Below are 20499 nucleotides of genomic sequence, written 5' to 3'. Positions count from 1 at the left end.
GCCACGTGACCGCGCGCGGCGTCACGTGATGTTTGGAGCTGCTTCCGGGTCGATGCGGGACGCGGCGGCCGGGCCTGGGTGAGCGGGGCTGGGGACAGGGGGACAGCGGCGACGGGGACGGGGGACAGGGGACAGCGGGGCACCCCCGGCACCGCCCGGGCCGCTCCGGCACCCCCCGGGCCCGGCCCCGCCAGCGGCGCGGTGCGGGAGCGCGGAGGCCGCTGTCAGCCGGGGCCAGCCCGAGGCCGTGTGAGGGGACTGGGACAGTGACAGGGACGGGGACAGGAACAGGCCGTGTGAGGGGACTTGGACAGGGACAGGGACAGGCCGTGTGAGGGGATGGTGACAGCGACAGGAATGGGGACAGCTACAGGAACGGGGATAGGGACAGGCCGTGTGAAGGGACTGGGACGGTGACAGGGACCGGCCGTGTGAGGGGATGGTGACAGCGACGGGGATGGTGACAGTGACAGGAACGGGGACAGGGACAGTGATAGCGTCAGGGCCAGGCCGTATGAGGGGACAGGGGCAGTGATAGCGCCAGGGCCAGGCCGTGTGAGGGGCGGGGAGAGGCCTCGGGGGCTCGGGGCGGCGGGGCCCGAGCTGGCAGGGGGCAGCTGGGGCTCGTCCTGCCCCGGGCCCAGCCGCAGGGCCGGGGATGTCCCACGGGCAATCAGCGCTGCTGCCCTGGGACAGGGGCACAGCCGGGCCAGAGCGGGACAAGGGACAGTCCGGGTGTCCCCTGCATGCTCTCTGGGATCCTCAGCACAGTGCTGGGGTGGGGGAGCAAACAGCCCTGCTGGGTTTGATGGGGGCCCTGGCAGAGTGGCTTGGGTGGCTTGGCCTGGTGGCTCAGCTGGCCGGGCTCCCTGCCCTGCTGCAATCCTTGGGAAATCCTGCTGGGATCTCCCTGCCCTGGGCACACAGGGTGGAACTGGACGATCTTCAAGGTTCCCTTCCACCCCAAAGCATTCTGTGATTCACTCCTCTGCCTCTGGAGACCATCTCAAAAACAATTCCCCTGAATCACGTCTCGGGAGAACGATGTTGCAGCTCCTTGCAGACGGATGTTTGTGCTATTTATCCCTTCCTGAGGCTTTGTTTGGTGTGTACAAACACATCGGGATGTGTTTGCTGTGTGACTGTTCAGGATGTGCCCCCAAGGCATTTGAGTGGCACTGGAATTTCATTAGCATGCCATTAATGATGTCATTCTCCTGAAGGGTCTCTTCTTCTGGAAGGTTCAGGGCACAGGGGATGGAAATGTTTTCCATGCTGGTGTCAGTGTTTTCACCCATCAGCTGCAAATGTTTTCCCTGATGGTTTCAGTGCTCCCCCTTCACCCATCAGCTGCAGCAGCACTCTGGGCTTCCCTGGACTCAATCTCAAGGCAGGGTCCTGCCCCTTTTTCCAGACCTTTCCCAGTGCTGCTTCCATCTGGGGAATCCCAGCAGGGGAAGGATGTGGAGCTGCTGGGGAGAGTCCAGGGGATCAGAGGGATGGAACAGCTCTGCTGGGAAGAAAGGCTGGGAGAGTTTGGGTTGTTTACCTGGAGAGGACAAGGTTTGGGGTGACCTCATTGTGACTTTCCAGTGCTTGCAGGGAGATGGAGAGGGACTTTCCAAGGGCCTGGAGTGACAGGACAAAGGGGAATGGCTTCAAAGTGTCAGAGAGTGGCTTTAGGCTGGATATTGGGGTGAAATTCCTCCTTGTAAGGGTGGGCAGGCCCTGGCACAGGGGGCCCAGAGCAGCTGTGGCTGCCCCTGGATCCCTGGCAGTGCCCAAGACCAGGTTGGATGGGACAGTGGAAGGTGTTGGACTGAGGGATGGGAATGAGATGATTTTTAAGGTCCCTTCCAGCCCAAACCATTCTGGGATTCTCTGTCCTTCCGCACTGGCACCACAGCCCTGCAGCAGAGCACTTAAACATAACAACAAAGGCTCTTTGTTGCCACCTCTCAGAGCCCAAGTGCCTCGTGTGCACTCTGTGCTGTCATTTAGAAAACCCAGAGTTATTTTGGGCCCTGAATTGTCCCTGGTGCTGTCAGCAGGGCCACACTCAGAAACGTGCACCTTGCAGGTCACCCTGTCCTGGCCTGGTGCTGCCAGCATTCCCTTGGAACCTGTCATTCCCTTTGCACATCCTGCTGCTCCTTGCTCCCAGGCACTTGTGGGGGTTCAGAGAAGCCACAGGAGTGACAGATGATTACAGGGGACCTGGAATCCCAGGGGAGGGGAGCTGGGAAAGGTGACTGCCTGCTCCACAACATTTTTGTCATCTCACAGTGGCACTGGTTTTCAAAAGTAGAGCTGGAGGAAGAAAATGTTGGGGATTCAAAGCTCTTGGATGTAAATGTCAGTAGTTTTTCTGCTCAGTTCTGGATTGCTCTCACACTGGAGCTGAAAGCAGCATTTTTTGTCTCTAAGGTGAGTTTCTCCTGTGGAATTTCCAGCTGATGTTTGGTCAGCAGATAAAGAGGGATGGAAAAGCCACGTGAAGGACAGAGGGCTTTATGCACATGGGAGTTCCAGAATTTCCAGACCAGGAGTGAATGGGTGTTTGGAAAGCTCTGTCTGTCTGTCTGGGGATGGTTCTGAGCTCCCAAATCACTCTAGAATGAGGCCTTTCAGCCTGGAGCCTTGGCTCTCAGGGCACGTTGTTCTTGTACCATGTGGGATGGTTTAGCCTAAGACTAAATGCCTTGTTCCTATCAAACTCCAGTCTGAGGATTTATTTTTTGATTCTAGATTGAGTAGTGACATGAGTGAAGTTTGAGCTATGAATCAACCAAGCTGTTGAGAGATGAAAATGATGATTTTGGGTTTTTTTAAAGACTAATCCTGTAAGTCCTTTTTGTGACATTTAAACTTTATATAGAATATTAAAATGATGACATGCTTCAGTCAATAGCTGCCTATTCTACTCAAATCCTTTTGGTTGGTGGGTTTTAGGTAGTCTGGTCATGAAGAAGTGAAGTGGAACTTGTCAAGCAGGTGATTCTCAGCAAAGGGAGCCTTAGTGAAATCACTTTTGTTAATAATTTTATATCCAGCTTTATTTCCTTGCCTGTGACAAGTCTAAGGGAAAGAAATGGGCAGAAACTTTAATTCCAGATTAGCAACATAGCTTGCAATGAATGTATGGCCCAGGTCTGAGGTTCAAAAATGTGATTTTGCAGTTATTAGTGGAAAAGCTGCCCTATGACTAATTGTGCAGTGGAGGAGACCTGCACTGCTTCCTGCACGTTCAGGATTGTGCTGCTGTGTCCATGATGGGTAGGACTAGGAGACCTCTGGAAACAGCAATCTCTATTCATGAGCCAAGCTCTGCTCCTGTGTTACAAACCCATCAAATGCACAGGAAAACAGGGCAGAGAGAGGGGCTGAGTCCCACCTGGGCAGGGCAGAGCCCCAGCCATGGGGGGTCCTGGTGCCAAAACCACTCCCAGCTGACTCTCAGTATCTCTGCAGGCAGCTCAGCTCCTGTGATGAGGCCAGGCCTCCTTCCTGTGCTGCTCTGTGCCATGCCCAGATACCAAGGGCACAGTTATTATCTCCCAGATACATTAGGCAGCTGCAGAATGGAATTGGCAGAAATTGCCTTTGGGCCTGGCCAAACAGTGTTTGGTGACACAGCAGAAAGGGGAAGTTGGCAAACAGCTGTTGGAGCAATCTCCTGCTCACAAACAGCTGTTTGCTCCTTCCCCTCCTGCCTGCCCTGCAAGGGTGTTGGAGAGTAGCTGTGGATTTCTCACAGTCCTCGTGGGAGGGGCAGAAGTGACAAGTACAGAAGTCACCTTTTGAAGCCTGGAATTGTCCTGGAAGAGCACGTGGGGTAAGGAGGTCTTGAGCTTGGCCTGTGATGCTCTGTCTGTACAGCACCAAATCTTCTGACTTTGTGTTCTTTTCAAGTAATGTTTTACTTTCATCTGGAATTTGAAGCAGGACCTGTCAGAGGATCTGGAGCTCAGAAATAAAACCTGTGACCCATCTGCTTGTTCTCAAGCACCACTGTTAGAAGTGATTATAACTTGCTGACTGCTCATATGCTCTATTTTTCTCTTTTTTAACCAGAAGTCCAAGAAGGGAGCATGGACCAGCCCAGTGGAAGGAGTTTCATGCAAGTTCTGTGTGAGAAATACAGCCCTGAGAACTTCCCCTACCGCCGTGGGCCTGGCATGGGGGTGCACGTGCCAGCAACTCCACAGGGCTCACCCATGAAAGGTAAATTCTGATCTTTCTGAGCATCTGGGGGGTGCTGGGAGCAATCAGCTGAAAGAGGAATCACCTTGGATTGCCCAAAAAAGAACCATCACAATGTGGTTTTTTATTGGAGAGCTGAGAGATTGGAATATGACAAAGGGAGAAAGTGAACTGGTTGCTGTAAAAAAACAAATTTCTCTACAGCGTGACAGAATCAGAATTAGAGAACAGAATGGAATCATTTGGGTTGGAAAGGACCTTCAAGATCATCCAGTTCCAGTGAGTGGAAGATGGACCTAAGGCCCTGTGCAGTCTGTGTTTGGGGGTTCAGCACTCCTTGGAGCCTTCCTTCAGGCCACTGGTCCTGTTTTATTATTGGCTGCAGCAACTGGTGTTTTGGCAGAGGTGGCTTAAAAATACATCAAATATCTAAATTTGAGGTTGGCTCCCATGCCACCAGCTTGCTTTGATGCCTGCAGGGACAGGAGGGGACATATTTTAGGCAGAGTGCTGAGTTGTTGAATCTCTGCTTTTGTGACAAGTGCCTCAGTTGAACTTGCAGTCTTTACTTTGTCTTCTCGAGGCACCAAGTGCTTTGTGACCTAGTGGAGAATTCCCCTCTCCTGTGCTCCTGACCTTGCTGCCTCGAGGGAATTTAGCCAGATGTGTGTCTGAAGCTCTGTTCTGTTTGTGGATGTCCTTGAGCCACCCAGACTGCAGAATCTGTGTCACCATCTCCTCTGAACTAGATCCATGTGACACCTTTAGTCTTCCCTCATGCTCTGATGTTGGCTTTTAATTCTTGGTTTGTACAGGTGGGTCTGAGATTCACATTGATCCCATCAGAGCTGCCCCTTCTTTGTGTCACACATCCTGCCCATCATGATCTGTAGGAGTGATCTAAGCTTCCATCAGGTCAATTTGTGTCATAACCAGCCCCAAAGGGGAAAACAGCCATGGAAATCAGCTGGATGAAGTTTTCAATGCCTGGGTTTGACAGAGGGGAAAAAAGGGCCTGAGTTCAGCTGAGGATGAAACACACTCAGAATGAACAAGAACAGAAATGGCCTGAGGAATGTTCAGTCAGTGCCCTCTTTGCAGGTAAATTTACCTCTCTCCTGCTCACCTGAGCTGTTGGGGTGCTGAAAAGAGGCCACATCTTAAAATGAGACTGAGACATGACTTACAAATACTGCATTAGTAACTCCCAGAGAAGAAACCAAGCTCTTCTGAGCCAGAAAACCTGGAAACCCAGATGACTCCAGGCAATTGTTTGCTGCTAGAATCCCTCTCTAGAAAACTTGGAAACCCAGATGACTCCAGGTGATTGTTTGCTGCTAGAATCCCTCTCTAGAAAACCTGGAAACCCAGATGACTCCAGGCAATTGTTTGCTGCTAGAATCCCTTTCTAGTTGTGCAGCTGTCCAGTGTTAAGGAGAAAAGGGGCCACCTATTTAGGAAGAAGCTTGTGGTTAGTTTTTAATGGATTTTCCTGCCCCAGAGAGGTGGGAAAGCCATGTTGTACATGAAGGAGTGTAAGACTGATGGCTTGCCTTGCCTCAACGTGGATTTCTTGTGTGGAAATTGTTTCCTGTTACAAACCCCCAGCTTTTGTCATGGTTTAGCCTTAGTACAGCAGGCTGCAATTGAGGTCCAAGTCCTTGGTTGATGCTTTGAGTACATTCACCTGTCTGAGGAGGAGCTGGAGCAAAACCAAAGCAGAACTAGAAAAGCAGAGCAGAGACCTGAGGTTTTGAATGAGTGCTGAATGCTCTACATTGAACCTTGGGATGGGAAAGCTTAGAAAGGAAATGTTTAAATACCTCCTAAGAAATGTTTAAATACCTTCTAAGAAATGTTTAAATACCTCCTGGCTGTTGCTAGGCCCAGTGGGCTCAGGGCAGGAGGATAAGGGAGTCTGTGCAGCTGACACTCCCCTAGTCCTGTGTCCTATCTGCAGCAGCAGCTGCTGGGGAAGAACAGAAGTTGTGGCAAGGACTGATAGGAGACAAGCAATACATGACAAAGGACAGGCCTGAAATGCACAGAAATACATGGAAGAACTGAAGAGCACTGATAGGAGTGGTACTTCATGTTTACAACCAAGGCTTCAGGATGGTGGCAGTTACAAAATCTGCGTTTAACCTGAAATCAGTGTCAATTCTGACATTGCTGGTGGGTTTCTCTTGCTGGCTGTGACATCCATGTTTGGGGTTGGGGTCTGTAACTCCAAGGCAGTGCTGAGCAGAGGCAGCTTTTGTTTTTCCCTGTGCCAGACCGCCTGAACCTGCCCAGTGTGCTGGTGCTCAACAGCTGTGGCATCACCTGTGCCGGGGACGAGAACGAGATCGCCGCCTTCTGCGCCCACGTCTTTGAGCTCGACCTCTCTGACAACAAACTGGAAGACTGGCACGAGGTAAAATGGTGATGGGCACCCCACTGGGTGCCTTTCACAGCTATTGCTGACTGCAAGTGCGTTGCATTGATGAGAGTTCCATTTTTGTGGCTCCTTTCTCATCTCTGAAGGTGATGTTTATTTACTTTGACAGCAGCTGAGCAATACATATGATGAAATTAATCCAGTGTGGCACTTCACTCCTGTGCCTTGTGACTTACAGTCTTGGCCTGTGGGTGAAAAATCTGTATTTTTGTTTCATTTCATCATGCAAAGCACTGGAATTGGCATTTCTAGCACCAAGAAGTTAATGAGCAGTTTAGTTTTTAACAGAGTGGCAGTTGATTCCCAGCTTTGCCACTCTGATGGTGGGCAAGGTGTTTATTCCCTCTCCACATTTGTTGCCTTATCTGCAGAACAGATTTAATAATATTTACCACAAAGGGTATTTCTGCAGCCTCATTAATTAATGCTAAATGCTGTTGTAAAATCCTTTGAAGTGCTTGGGTGAAATAATGCTCAATAAATGCAATGTAACAGGAGTGAAACAATCTCAATCCATTCAAGTGTCATTAAGTTCCTCAGTGGATTATGCTGTCCTTTTATGTTTGTGTTTATTGTTGGAAATATGTGGAAAAAACCCAGGATATCATGGGGTTTTGTGCCATCAGATTGTCATGTCTTTAGGCAGGGAGGGAATGCAGTGTTGGCAGTGTCCCAGCTCAGTGGGGCTGAGCTCATACCTGGTCATACCCTGGTCCCTCACGAGCTGCACATCTCACACCCTGCTCTGTGTTCCATCTCTTCAGGCTGCCCTGGGACTGAAAGGCTTCTGTGTGTGCTGGCCCCTTCCTCTGAGACAGGATTAAGTTTTCACAGCCCATCAACACCAGATAAATATCTCCCCACCCCTAAAATCTGCCCGTGCTGGGGATTCCAGGTCCCTGGGTAGCCTGTTCCCATGCTTAGCTAATAACCTCATAGGCTAAACTGTGTAATTTAAGTCTCCTGTGCTGCAATTTCAGCCAATTTCTGCCTGCCCAGTTCTCAGCAGGCAGGAGGAACATCATCACTGCTGCAGCTTTTTATTTTATTCTACCCACTAAGAAGAACTTTAATGTCTCCTTTCCTTATTTTAGTATCATACTGACAAAACTACCCTTCTTCCAATCATCCATCATAAACCATTTCTTTCTAAATTGTTTTTGGTGGACTGATGCCATCCAATTTGCCTTCTTAATTCCTGAGGTGCAACACCCCCACCATGACATCACCTGAAGGAGGTGTGGAGTGAGGCAGACTCATTTCACACCTGAGTTCATGAGACAATCCCCCTTTGCCAACAGCTGGGCCATTTATTGACCTCTGTGTGCCATGGCCTGCCCACCTCTGCCCATCCCAGAGCTTTGTGGAGTGGAGCTCTCCAGCCAAGCTGTTCTCTGACTCACATTTATTTTCTGCATTGATGCCTGCTGCTGTTGGAAGCTGCTTCCCACTCAGTTCCCCAGTCCAGGAGGGAATTGGGGATTGGCTGAGCTCTGTGGGAGCAGTGGGGAGCTGGAGGAGTTCTCAGGTTTGGCCATGGAGGCAGGAGAAGTGCCCATGGCCCCCTGTGAGCGAGGGCTGGCTCCTGAAACGTGCAGCTGGGCTTGAGGTGGATTTATGACCTCTCCCAAGGGACTGCCTTTCTCTTATCAAGCTGCTCCTAGAGTGTAATTAAATGAACTCTTGAGGAGAATGAGCAATTAACCAATCCATCTAGATCAGGAGTGGCTGGAGTATGAATTACAGGTAGATATCCCTGTGTTTTCCCCCATATCATTGCTTTGTGATGATTCCACAGGGCCCCTTTGAGGAGGTGGGATATTATTGCCACAGGTCCGATTACTGCCTGATACACATTTCTTTCTTTCTGTTTTTTTTTTTTCCCTTCCTACTTAGGTCAGTAAAATTGTGTCCAACGTCCCCCACCTGGAGTTTCTAAACCTGAGTTCCAACCCTCTCAGTTTGTCCGTTTTAGAGAGAAGTTGCGCGGGGTCTTTCGCTGGCGTCCGCAAACTCGTGCTCAACAACAGCAAAGCTTCCTGGGAGACAGTGCACACCATCCTGCAGGAATTGCCTGAGTAAGCCTGGCAGTCTGGGGGTTTGCTGCACTCAGGTCAAGGCTGGGCTATGGAGTCATGTGGGGAGGGGTGAGGGGGCTGTGAGAATGCAAACATCAGTAGAGAAAAAGGGATGTTTTCCTTTGGGAGTTTGGGAGCTCCAGGTGAGTGCTTACACTGTCCTAAAATCCAAACTTGGGTGGTGCTGCAAAGCCCAGGTCTTCTCTTCTTCCAAACCTAAATACCAGAGATGGATAATGGCCCCAAAAATGTAGGAGGGTCCACTTCCCTCTGAGTCACTGTGCAGTGAATGGTGCAGGACATGCCTTTTAAATGGGAGGTTCTCTGCAGGTCTGGCCACTTGTCAAGGAATATTTCATCCTGCTTTTCTGTGCTAAAGTGTTGATTTCTGTGGTTTGGTCACGGGCCACCTTGGCATTCTGCTCCCGTGGGTGTCCTCAGTGGCTTTGTTTTGATGACTGATCCCTCTTTGTGTGGCTTTGTGAGCAGAGATGATGACAACAGAATGTCCTGCATGGCCAACATACACTTCTCTGGGATTGTGAGAGTTCAGTTGTCTGAAAACTTTTATTGGGATCTGTTCTTTCTTTAATGGGAATCTTTGACAGTGATGTGGGGGAAAAAATCATCATCAATGTTGTATCAAAATCCCATTTCAAATTAAGCTGAGAGCACTGGGAGCAGGTCCCAGTCACTGCAGGAGCTGGGTTGGTGGCTTGTTGGGCACAGAAGCAGAAGACAACCCCAAGCAATCTGTTACACAATACTGGGAGAGACTCAGGGAGCACATAAAAGGTTTTTTAATCTCTGAAAATATGGCTGGGAGCAGGGATGTAGTTGAAACACTCTGTAGAGTGCTCAAAGTGCTTCTCTGCAGTGAGGTTGTCAGAGCTGTTAGAGAAAGTAGTGTTAAAATCCCATAAAATTGATGACTGATCCTTTCTGCCCTGTGCAGCTTGGAGGAACTCTTCCTGTGCCTTAATGACTACGAAACAGTGTCTTGTTCTCCAGTTTGCTGTCAGTCTCTCAAGCTCCTCCACATAACTGACAATAATCTTCAAGACTGGACTGAAATTCGAAAGTTGGGAATTATGTTTCCATCACTGGACACACTTATCCTGGCTAACAACAACCTCACCACCATTGAAGAGTCAGAAGATTCCCTGGCAAGGCTCTTCCCCAACCTAAGATCCATCAACTTGCACAAGTCAGGTGAGAGCCTGGAAGCTGGGATGGGTTTTGTTGGTCCATCAGAGTCTCTCCTCTGTACAGATGACAAGCAATGAACTTGCCCATCTGTGGGATTTTCCTGCTGCTTTGGGTACTCAGTCTGTATCAAAGGATGAGTCAGAGCAGTGTGGACCAGTTAATCCAAATGAGCTGGAAAGGTTTTTTATGGTGGTAGTTTCCCATCTCTGCCCCAGGTACTCCTGGCTGGGGAAGGATAAATAAATGTCTGGCAGGGGGAGGGATGAAAGAATCCCATTTTCCCTTTATTCCCTGTTTTATCTCAGGTAAAATGAGGGCATGTGCAGGTATGCAGTGTGGATCAGGCATCCCCCAGCAGAATCTGTGCTCAGTCATTACAGCCTCACAAGTGATGCTGGCAGCTGCTTTTACACTCCAGCCCCAGAGAATTTTCAGAAAGAGAATGAGCAGTTGAAATATTGGGAAGAGCACCCTGTGCTGGGAGAGAAGGAGCTGCAGGGCAGCTTGTGGGGGCTGTGATGTGTTTGTGTATGACACATACACCAGAAATTCATCTGCAGGAGTGCTTCATGCACCAGCAGCTTTTGTTCTGTACAGCTTTATATGCTGTGCAAGCGCTGCTGAAGTGTCAGGCAGGTAGCAGGGACTTTATTAACATGCCCTACAATGTAAGCATCAAGGAATCCCTGTAATAAAAGCTTGACTAGAGGAGGAAAAGCCTGTTAAGCTGCATTTGAAAGCACTGCCTCACCAAGGAACAAGTGCTCTTCTGGTAAGTAGTTTTGCAGTTTTGATGCCAGGTGCTTAAGAAGTGTGGGCTCTGTGTTGCATTTTGATGTTTTGGGAGCTGAAAGTCAAATAGGAATCCCAAGGAGGTTGTTAAAACTTTTTTGGGGGTTTTAGAGAAAGCTGCTGCACTCTGAAGTTCTGGCAGGTGTGGACTCCAAGATGAGTTGTGTTGATCTCACCACAAATCGTGGCTCTGCTGTGCTCAGTCCTCAGCTTTGTTTTATTTTGCCCTCCCTGCTTGCTTTGTAATCCCAAATGTCAGGTCTTGAGGGGGCTGAAAACAAGTTAAAACCTTTTTCATTAAATGGCTGGATGGCTTCTGGGACTGTTTCACCATTGGGTTGTGAGCAGAAATGGGACCCAGGGTGGTCATGTATGTGAGGTAAAGCCATTTGATGGCTGTTTAGTGATGCCTGGAATGAAAGAAGTGCTGGTGACTTTTACACTCTGAGGGCAGCATCCCTTTATAGACACATCACTGATGCTGGTCAGTCCCCAGCAGTGAGCCCAAAGGCTGAGTGGTCCATAAAAAAGCCATGGAGAGCATCCTTATACACTTGGAAACAGCACAAGAGAATTTCAGCTCCTCTGTCTTGTAAGCCAATGTTGATTTTTTTCTGAGCAGCAAAAAGCCAGCTTCTCAAAGGAGCAGCAGTGACACTCTCCTGTCACATATGTTCTTTGGCTGTGTCTGAATATCTTGGATCCATGATGTGTTTTCTGTGTTTGTTAACACAAATCTTTTCTCCTGAGCAGGTCTGCATTGCTGGGAAGACATTGACAAGTTAAATTCTTTCCCGAAGCTGGAGGAAGTGAAATTGCTGGGAATTCCTCTGCTGCAGTCTTACACCACCGAGGAGCGCAGGAAGCTGCTAATAGCCAGGTCTGTTGGGTTGTTCTGCTCAGCAGAAACATGACAAGGCAAGGAAGGGTGGGAGCAGGTGATCAGAGGAAGAGGCTGGCAGGAGATGAAGTCCTGTGTGAAGGCAGAAAGACTGGAGCTTGATTTGTTGGGTGGGAGCAGCTGATCAGAGGAAGAGGTTGGTAGGAGTTCTGTGTAAATGCAGGAGGATTGGAGCTTCTTTTGTGGAAAATCAGAGAAGTGAAAATCTTAACTCTGACTGCTCTGCTTCTCAGGGGATTTTGTGAATCTCCTTCAAATCTGTGCACGTGTGGTGCATGTCTGTGGTGAAATGAAAATGCCTAATTTTGGATATTCTTGAGAAATTCCATGGAACTTTCCCACTCTCTCAAAGGAATCGAGGCCTGAGCATCCTGGCAGGAATTCCCATGGTGTTAAAGCTGAGGCCCTTTGATGTGCCAGCCTTGTAGCTGAGCCTGTCTGGGCTGCCCTCCTGGCTGACTGTGGCTCTTGGTGTGTGCCTGCAGGTTGCCATCCATCACCAAGCTCAACGGCAGCATCGTGGCCGACGGCGAGCGCGAGGACTCGGAGCGCTTCTTCATCCGCTATTACATGGAGTTCCCCGAGGAGGAGGTCCCCTTCAGGTAGGAGCTCTCTGGCCTGCAGTGGACAGCAGGGACAGAAGGGTGCTGACTGGCCAGGTGATGGGAAATAAGTGCCATGAAAAAGACATCCCTCATCTTCCTCCAGCCTCGGCTCCTTCAGTCTCTTTAGGCTGAAATTGTTTTCGTGTTGTCTGATGAATTGTGGAGTCACTCCTGAGTCACATTTGGTCTTAAAAGTGTGTCAAGTGCCATTAAACAACAGGGCTGTTCAGGACATGACCTTCACTGTTTCCTGGCCTCTCCCACAGCTCCCTTCATAATCCACCTGTGTTTGGGAGTGCCCAAAGCCAGGACACATCGTGCTCTCCACTGCCAGGCCAGGGCATCTAATCCCCTGGACCATCTGGTGTGTGGAACGTGCCTGGCAATGGGAAGCTGTCCCCTCACTTTCAGGCCTGCAAATCACAAGTCTGATGGGTTTTCTTTGCCAAAAAAGTACATCCAATGATCTGTTCATCTTGGTAAACTAATGAACTTGGACAGATGCTGTTCAGTCTGTATGTTTTTTGTGCCAGCATCCACTTACTGCTTTTAATGGGCTGAGGAGGGATCATGGAGCATCAGGCCTTTACCTGCCCTCTGCCCTAAACCCTCACCTGCTTTTGGACAGCAAAGCTTTATTATCCTTTTTTTACAGAAAAGGGGTAGGACAGTGGTGTGTGTGTGACTCTGAGGGCACAGAGGTGGGGACACACTGAAGGTCACAGGTGTGGCTTGGCATGGATGACAGAGGTGCAAATGGCATCTGCTCAGTGTTTTCCTCTGCTTAACTCTCAGCTAAAATGCCTCTTGTTTTTCTAAAGCACTGCATATGTGACTTGCCAATCCAGTAAGGGGCTGGGAAGGGGAATGAGGGCATGGCATTTGTGTGAATATTGATAGGGTCAGTGATTATAATATTTGTTAAGAGCATGCTGGGGTCAGTTCAGAGGCAGAGGGCACTCATGCAGTCAGGGAGACAAGACAGCTGGTCCTTTTTCTGAGGACAAGTTCTGACTTGTAATTTTAGAGAGCCTTGAAGCGTAAAAATTGAAGGAAATATTGGAAGGGATAACAGCAGAGACAGAGAATGCAGGAGAGGGGAAGGGGAGTCTGAGACTCTGAGCTCATGGTGCTGCTCCCAAAAGGGATTAATTTCCATAACATTTCATATTTCTTGTGTTTGGTGGTGACAGAATGTCAGTGATCCATATATTGCTGGGAAGGACACAGTGGGGTACAGCTTTAGGCACTCATGCTGCCTAGGACATGGGAACAGGCTGTGTGTTACACATCACCACACACCACTGGGATTGGTTTGCAGGTGGGATCTCATGTAAAAGATGACTGACATCTCCCCCATCCAAGAAAACCAGGCTAATTTTGACCAACATGCCAGCTTTCTGCTAGAAAAATTACCTCCCCCTCAGATTTCTTACCCTTTAAACACTGGTGCTGCCTTTTTCATGGTCAATGGCCTCTTTGTCCGAATCCCTTCATCTGTGCAGCGTTTCCAAGAGACTTCTGCAGTGCCAGAGAGGGTTGTTCTGTCCTGGAGGGGTTGGGGGCCACTGCAGACTCTTTTCTACCGAGGCTGCAGGTGGCTGAGAGTGTCCCCAGTGCTGGGTTTCAGTTCCTGGACCCACAACCAGCAGCCCTTGTCCAAAGGCAGAGCTGGCATTTCTTGCAGAGGGATTTTGTATCTGTTTGTTGCTAAAGCTTCCCCTTCCTCACTTCCAAATCTGGTGTGGGGTGGCTCCAAAAGTGGTTTGCAATTAGAAACTAATCAGGACACACATGTTGTGGCTGGGGTCTGACATCTGCATTGCAGTGCTGCCTCGAGCACAGGGAGAACTTGAGCAGGGAAAACTTGCCAGTGGGAGCAGCCCCCCTCCAGCCTGGCAAGGTGCAGCCTGTGATAAGCACTGTCACCAGAACCCCCCTGCTTGCTGCATTGCTGTCTGCAGCTGGAAGGGATCAGGCAGGCAGGGAAATGGAAGGAACAGTTTATCTCTGTGGATGTCGTGGTTACAGGGTGCACAATCCAATATTGGCTGTCGTGTGGAGTGACGTCCTCGTGTCTGGGGGGTTTTAATGAGCCCTCTGCTTGTCTGCTCCACTGTTTATCTGCACAGTAGCACAGACACTTTCAGCCAGGCTCAGGTCTTCAGCAGCCTCAGTGTCTGCCTGGCTGCAAGGGGTGATTAGAAAAGTCTCCAGGGTGCCTATTATTGGGGTCCAAAACATCCAGTCTGCCTTGGTCCTGATTGATTTGAGGGCAGCCAGTCACTCACACTCCCCACTTTCTTTGCAGCTCACATACCAAGGAGGAGGATGCAAAGCTCATTCTGCCCTTCCTCAACACAGGAAAATTTCAGGCAGCATTGCTTGACCACCACATATTTACAGCACATATTTGGATAATCATGGCCCTTTTATGGTGATTCTCTCTCTCAGCTTGTCTGAAATTTGTCCCCCTCTTTATCCTCTCCCCACCACCAGCCCAGTTCACTCTTGGAGCATGAATCATGACACTAATTGGGGCTGGCCCAGAGGTTGTTGCTGCTCTGCAGCAGCAGAGATGCTGAGAGTTAAAGGATGTCCCAAAGGGGGCTGAGGGGTTGGAGCAGCAAGAGCTGGGGGTCCTCTCTCCCCCTTTCCCATCGGATGCTGCTGCTGGCAAATCCTTCCAGAGAAGGAGAAGCCCTCCCCACTGCTGCCACATTGGCTGGCATTTGCTCTGCCTGCAGGTGGGTTAAAGGTGGGGAGTGATGTTTTCTCTCAGCACTAATGGCTTTCCCAGATAAATGGGGCTGCTCCCACCACCCTGCCCGTGAGAGCAGGGCACCGTCCTGCTTGGGATGCTCTGGGGGTGTCCGTGGGACTGGGGAAATCCTAGTGCCTTGTGGCCCTTACCTCAGTGCCCAGCACACAGAGGGGCTGCTGTTCTCCAGGAGCATTCCTGCCTCCAGCAGGACTCCCTGGGGTCAGCAGCCTGCCAGATCCCATGGCTGCCCCGGGGGCTGTGACACCGCGCCCATCGCATTCAGCCCCGCCTGCCATCGGGAGCACAAAGCGCTTTCTGTGCCGGGGCTCTGAAACGTTACCTGTCCTCAGCAGCTCTCAGCCTTTGTCATCCCAATGCCATTGTGTTTTGTGCTGCCATTCCTCCTCTTTCCCAGCCAGGCAGGGAGATCCAGCCTGGCCCGATGGGAGCGATACCGGCGGGGGGCAGGGGTGACACAGACTTTCCATTGCAGGGACCTTGGGAAGAGCACTCAGAGAACTTGGCTGCAAGGACAAGGTGACAGTGGAGTGTGTGCCTCTGCTAGTAAAATTCCCATCTTGTTTTAGAGCAGGTGTGAAGGATCAGCTGGCAAGAAGTGCCCTGTTTGTTATCAGCTCTCAAACTGTGCAGCAGCTCACCTTGTTCTGGTGATCTTGATGATCCTGTGCTCAGTGGAGTGTAACATTTGGGACCTAGCTGGCCTTTTGGAAAACAGCAGGAATGTCTGATGATCAGTTAAGTCGTGAGGCCACAGATACTGAGAATCTAAGCTGAAGGCTGTGTTCTTTTTGTGAGCACTGCCTTGGTTCTGGCACTCTTCAGTGAAGTGTTTTCACTGCAGCAGGAGGCGTAGAGTTGTGAGCACGGCGTCCTCTCTTTCTTCCAAATCCCACTGCAGCCACGGCTGGGATTTCTGAAACTGTAGGAGCCCAAACTGGGTTGTCAGGAAGCTGTTTTGAGACCAGTCAGCTTGAACATCTCAGGCTGGTGGTAATTTCACCTTCCTCAGCAAGACACTTCTCCCTAGTGGGAGGACACTGAGCTCACGCCAGTGCCGTGGTGCAGCCTGGGGACTGTAGGACAATGACTGCAGTGCTTGGGCTTTCCGGGGCTTTTAGCTGGAATCAGGGTCAATGTTGTCTCATGTGGAGCACACTCAGACCTGGGAGATGTGCACTGACTGTCCCATAACTCTGAACTGGTTGAATTTTCCAGGTATCACGAGCTGGTGACCAAGTACGGGAAGCTGGAGCCCCTGGCAGTGGTGGATCTGCGGCCGCAGAGCAGCGCCAAGGTGGAGGTTCACTTCCAGGACAAGGTGGAGGAGATGTCCATCCGCCTCGACCAGACTGTGGCAGAGCTGAAGAAGCACTTAAAAACTGTGGTGCAGCTGTCAACAAGCAACATGCTGCTCTTCTACTTGGACCAGGAAGCTCCTTTTGGTCCCGAGGAGATGAAATACAGCTCGCGGGCGCTGCATTCCTACGGCATCCGGGATGGGGATAAAATTTACGTGGAGCCCAGAATGAAATAGCCTTTCTGCCCACACCCACACGCCCCCACACACCCACACACATGCATTGAGGAGTTTTTTGCAAGGTTTTTATTTCGGTTGGTTGGTTGAGGTTTGGTTGTGTTTCTGTAGCAGGTAATTTCTTAGCCCGGAGGAAGTGCCCTGATCTGAGAACCATGCCCACCATCCACTGCAGGTGACCTTGAGGTGACAATTGACTTCAGGATGTGTGTTTCAGTGTGGGCAATACCTTGATGTTTCCTTTGATGCTCCGGTATACTCGTGATTTGGCATGAATGGTCAGTTGTTCAAGCTAAACAATGCCAGGGTCCATAAGGGAGGAGACAGCTCGGTGCAGAATTTAACCTGTTGTTTTCTTTTCCTAAATTTTTTGGTGTTTTGCTCCACCAGATCTCCCTTTGGCCTAGCTATCCAACTGTGGCTCGAGCTTGCTGTAGTATTTTCTTGCAGCTTGGTGCTGTTTCAACCTTTTGTTGTGCTCGAGTTCACAGGAAAGATCTCCATCAGTATTCTGCTTGATTCAGAGCTCAGGTACTTTAGTGCATCCACTTCTCTCCACTGGTTTGCTTTCTGTGAGTGCACAACATGGGGGAAAGAAAGAGAACTTCCCAGAAAGAAACTTTCTTTTCAAAGTGCACGCTCTATATCCACCTGATTTTGGGGGAAAAAAAGAGGTTTTGGCTGCTGTACCCATCTCACACGGTGCCTGCAGCCTGTGGGGATAAAGGATGTGTTGGAAAGTGAATTTTGGGAGGTGGTGGATGAGCGCTGCGTTGGAAGGGCTTTTAGAACAACAAGTCAACAAGGGATTGAAGAGCAGCTTCCCCTGTTGTCCATCCTGATGCTGAAGAGCTCCTCCGTGCACTTCACCTTGTACCAGTGGGTGCTGCAAGTGGAATGGCTAAAATTCCTCTCCTGGGAGAGAGGAAGAGTCAAGTTGAAGTTTGTGTTTGTTGCTGTTGCACCAGTTCAAACCTAGCACTTTGCCCGGGGTCCCTGCCTAGGGTCCGGACTCGGAGGATGTGTTGGCTCGGATCAGCCTCTGGAGGTGGAGGAACAAAGCAGCTGGACCCATGTTGGGTGTTCAGCTGGGTTCCCTGAACAAAGCAGCTGAACCCACGCTGGGTGTTCAGCTGGACCCACGCTGGGTTGGGTGTTCAGCTGGACCCACGCTGGGTTGGGTGTTCAGCTGGACCCACGCTGGGCTGGGTGTTCAGCTGGACCCACGCTGGGTGTTCAGCAGGTTTCACTCTCTCTCTCTCTTGGCTTCCCCCTCGTAGGCATCGCGTGCTGCTGCTTCACGTAGTCCCCGTTTTCTACTGCAGAGCAGATCCCCCTGCCTGGTCAGTGAAATCCTCCTTCCTTTTTCTCTCTCTTGTTTCGCTTTCCTGTGTCTTCCCCGCTCCAAGTTCAAGACTTTCCCAATTTCCTGGTTACAAGCAGCTGCTCAGCAGTTTTTGGAGCTGTGCAGCGAGGGCTCTAGTTACACATGAACTCCTGACCTTCATTTTGAAATGCTCCCTTTATCCCCACGTGCACTTTCTTTCCCAGGATGCTTTCTCCCACATCACCGAGCTCCTTTGGTATTCTTGGAGTTGTGTATTTCTCTTCACATTTTACTGGATTGTGGGGTGGGATCGTTGGGGAGGGGACAAAGTATTATTATCTCATAGTCTTCAGGTTTAGGATTTGGGGATTGTTCAGAGGGGATTAGTTCCTCATCCAAAGCAAGGGTTAAAATGGGAGGATTTAAAACAAGTTACTAATTTGTGCCTCATCCCCCTGCCAAAAATAGCAATTTCTTGGCCCCGTTGAGATGAGCAATAGGGAAGGGAGTGAGATTTTCCACAGGTAGCATAGATTTTTCATAGATCCATGGTACCTAACAGCAGGGAGATAGTGGCAGTAGAACATAAAATGATGCTTTTATAAGCTAGAGCTTTACTGAAGATGTATTTTCCGTTTGGGCAGTGAAAATAATTTGCTGCCTGATAGCAGAACCCTTAAGCCAACACTTCTGTATGATATATACATACCTACCAATAGGAAAAGTTGTGGTTAATAAGATATTTTGTTATAAAGCAAAGTTTTATGAAGATATGGTTGTTTAATATTAGAAGCCTATTTCAGCCCTTGACCTCCAGTGTGGGTAGGTTATCCCTGAGTGGCTGCAGAGTCCGAGGCAAGAGACCTGTGGGGATGCAAAAGTGTCTCTGACCCGATTCTGCAGGGCAGTAATTGCCTCTGTGGGTGTATTTATGGCATTGTACCTGCTCTTGGTGAGATGCTGGAACTCTTGACCAACTTCCTCAGCACAATTAAGAGTCTGGGTTTCAGAGAAGGGAATAAAGAAAGAGTGGAATGGGATGATAAAGGAGGCCCAAGTATGTGCTTTTAAGTTTGTTTGCCCACTAAAAATTGGGCTGTCTGTATAGGGATCAGTGCTGTCACCAGCTCAGAACTGGCAGTAAATCCTGCTTTTATTTGTGACAGACCTGGTGGGAACTGGAAGATGGAAAAAGAGAGCACAGAAGGTTAAGAGGTGCTGGGGATTTGGTGCTGACACCCAGACCTGCTCCCCTGGTCCCTTCGGGTATGAAATCACCACCCTGCCACTTCTCCAGGGGAAGGTTGTTCTCGAGGCATTCACCTTGTGTGCAGGTAGTGGAGCAATCGTGGGGCAGAAACCAAAAGTCTTGGTTGCTTCCCAAGGAGAAGGACTCACCCCAAAACCAGAGAGAGTTTGTGTGTGCAGATGATGAGCTGTGGGAAGTGGGACCAAACAGCACACAAGGGTGTGACAAATACCCCAAATCATGGTGCCTTGTGGGGAAGGGTCTTGTGTGTGCACCCAAGGGGTTTGATTAAAACCTCTGCCACGTCAGGAGGGGCCGTGTCCAGGCATTGCCAGCGCGTGCCCTCTTCAGCTAAAGGTCCCTGGGTCTGTCACATCCACTTGAGAAAACAAAATAGATGTGCAAGCTTCCCTGGCTTGTGTGTCCTACCTGAGGGCTGCTTTTGTTGTGTTGTTCCTGCTGTTTCATGCATCAAAGTCTGCCACGGGCAGCCTGCACAGCGGGCAGAGCACCTGCTCCACGAGGACTCGGGTGACAGCTGTATACCAAAGTGTCCCACGGCTCCGTGTGACAAGTTTGAGGCTGTGCTGTGTGGTTTTGGAGATGTTCCTGTTCAATATCCATATTTTTGGCCAGATGTTCCAGGCAGATCTCTGTTATGAATATGCACGGGGTGCTGGCTGTCCTCTGCTCGCTGGCTGGGATTTGGAACCTTGTTTTTCGGAGCTGCAGGTGTGACCCGTGGTGGCTTGGGGGACGTGCTGCTGGGGACAGGCTCTCCCTGTGCCCTTTCCTCCTCGGGTCTGCAATCCGACAGAGGTGTCACGGCTCTGCCTCCTCTCTTGTCACTGAGATTCTGTGGGTTCTGTTCGTGTGTGCGAGATTTGAGAATGCAAATGAGGTGCTGAAAGCAGCCCAGAGGCTGAAATGTGTATTCCTGGCAGCTGTGCCTCCCTCGTTTGGATGTGGCACGTTTGTAGGCAGCAGAGAGACGCCTTCCCCAGAGCAACCTTAGAGGGGCTTCAGCCACCTCGGGCCTTTGCCTCTGTGATTGCTTTTCTGCAGTTCCTGGAAACTTCAAATATAATTTAAACATGAAGATCTGTTCTTGCTCCCTGTTAATGTTGCATCCATATGTAATTTCAAAGAAGAAGAACTGTGAGTCCATCTGGTTTTTTATTCTGGTTTCTCTCCCAGGGGATACACCTCCCGCTCCCACAATTTGCCTTTGGTTTGCTCGCAGACTTAGTGGGTGGAATTCAGGCCAAAATAGGTCATTGGTTTGGATCAGTTCAATAAACTTATGTAAGTTTTTACACTAAAACCCCCAGTGTCCTGAGCTTTGCACTTTTGTGTCCCCTGAAGCAAAAATGTTC

The 20499-nt window shown here is 49.9% G+C and overlaps 1 protein-coding gene across 3 annotated transcripts; it reads left to right on the top strand.

Moving 5' to 3' along the window:
- TBCEL (tubulin folding cofactor E like) lies at positions 1-20447 on the top strand. Of its 3 annotated transcripts, none has more exons than XM_009098040.4 (8): positions 1-78; positions 4075-4224; positions 6480-6619; positions 8540-8721; positions 9677-9933; positions 11476-11602; positions 12109-12225; positions 16229-20447. In XM_009098040.4, exons 2-8 carry the CDS (start codon positions 4092-4094, stop codon positions 16545-16547), a joined length of 1275 nt encoding a protein of 424 aa, XP_009096288.1. In that variant the 5' UTR covers positions 1-78; positions 4075-4091; the 3' UTR covers positions 16548-20447. The 3 variants fall into 3 exon arrangements, with proteins under 3 accessions (XP_009096288.1, XP_018778645.1, XP_018778644.1); XM_018923100.3 differs by lacking the exon at positions 1-78 and adding an exon at positions 2287-2427; XM_018923099.3 differs by lacking the exon at positions 1-78 and adding an exon at positions 3598-3835.
- The last annotated feature ends 52 nt before the right edge of the window (positions 20448-20499 follow it).

This window comes from Serinus canaria, chromosome 24 (genome assembly GCF_022539315.1).
Source record: "Serinus canaria isolate serCan28SL12 chromosome 24, serCan2020, whole genome shotgun sequence".
NCBI classification, from domain to species: domain Eukaryota; kingdom Metazoa; phylum Chordata; class Aves; order Passeriformes; family Fringillidae; genus Serinus; species Serinus canaria.
This window is presented reverse-complemented; position numbering and strand designations above follow the sequence as displayed.

Bases quoted from the DNA above. Each gene is read 5' to 3' on its own strand.
- TBCEL (XM_009098040.4), top strand. From the start codon at position 4,092: ATGGACCAGCCCAGTGGAAGGAGTTTCATGCAAGTTCTGTGTGAGAAA. The intron at 8,722-9,676 runs GTAAGCCTGGCA...TGCCCTGTGCAG, and splicing joins ATCCTGCAGGAATTGCCTGA to CTTGGAGGAACTCTTCCTGT. The intron at 11,603-12,108 runs GTCTGTTGGGTT...GTGTGCCTGCAG, and splicing joins AGGAAGCTGCTAATAGCCAG to GTTGCCATCCATCACCAAGC.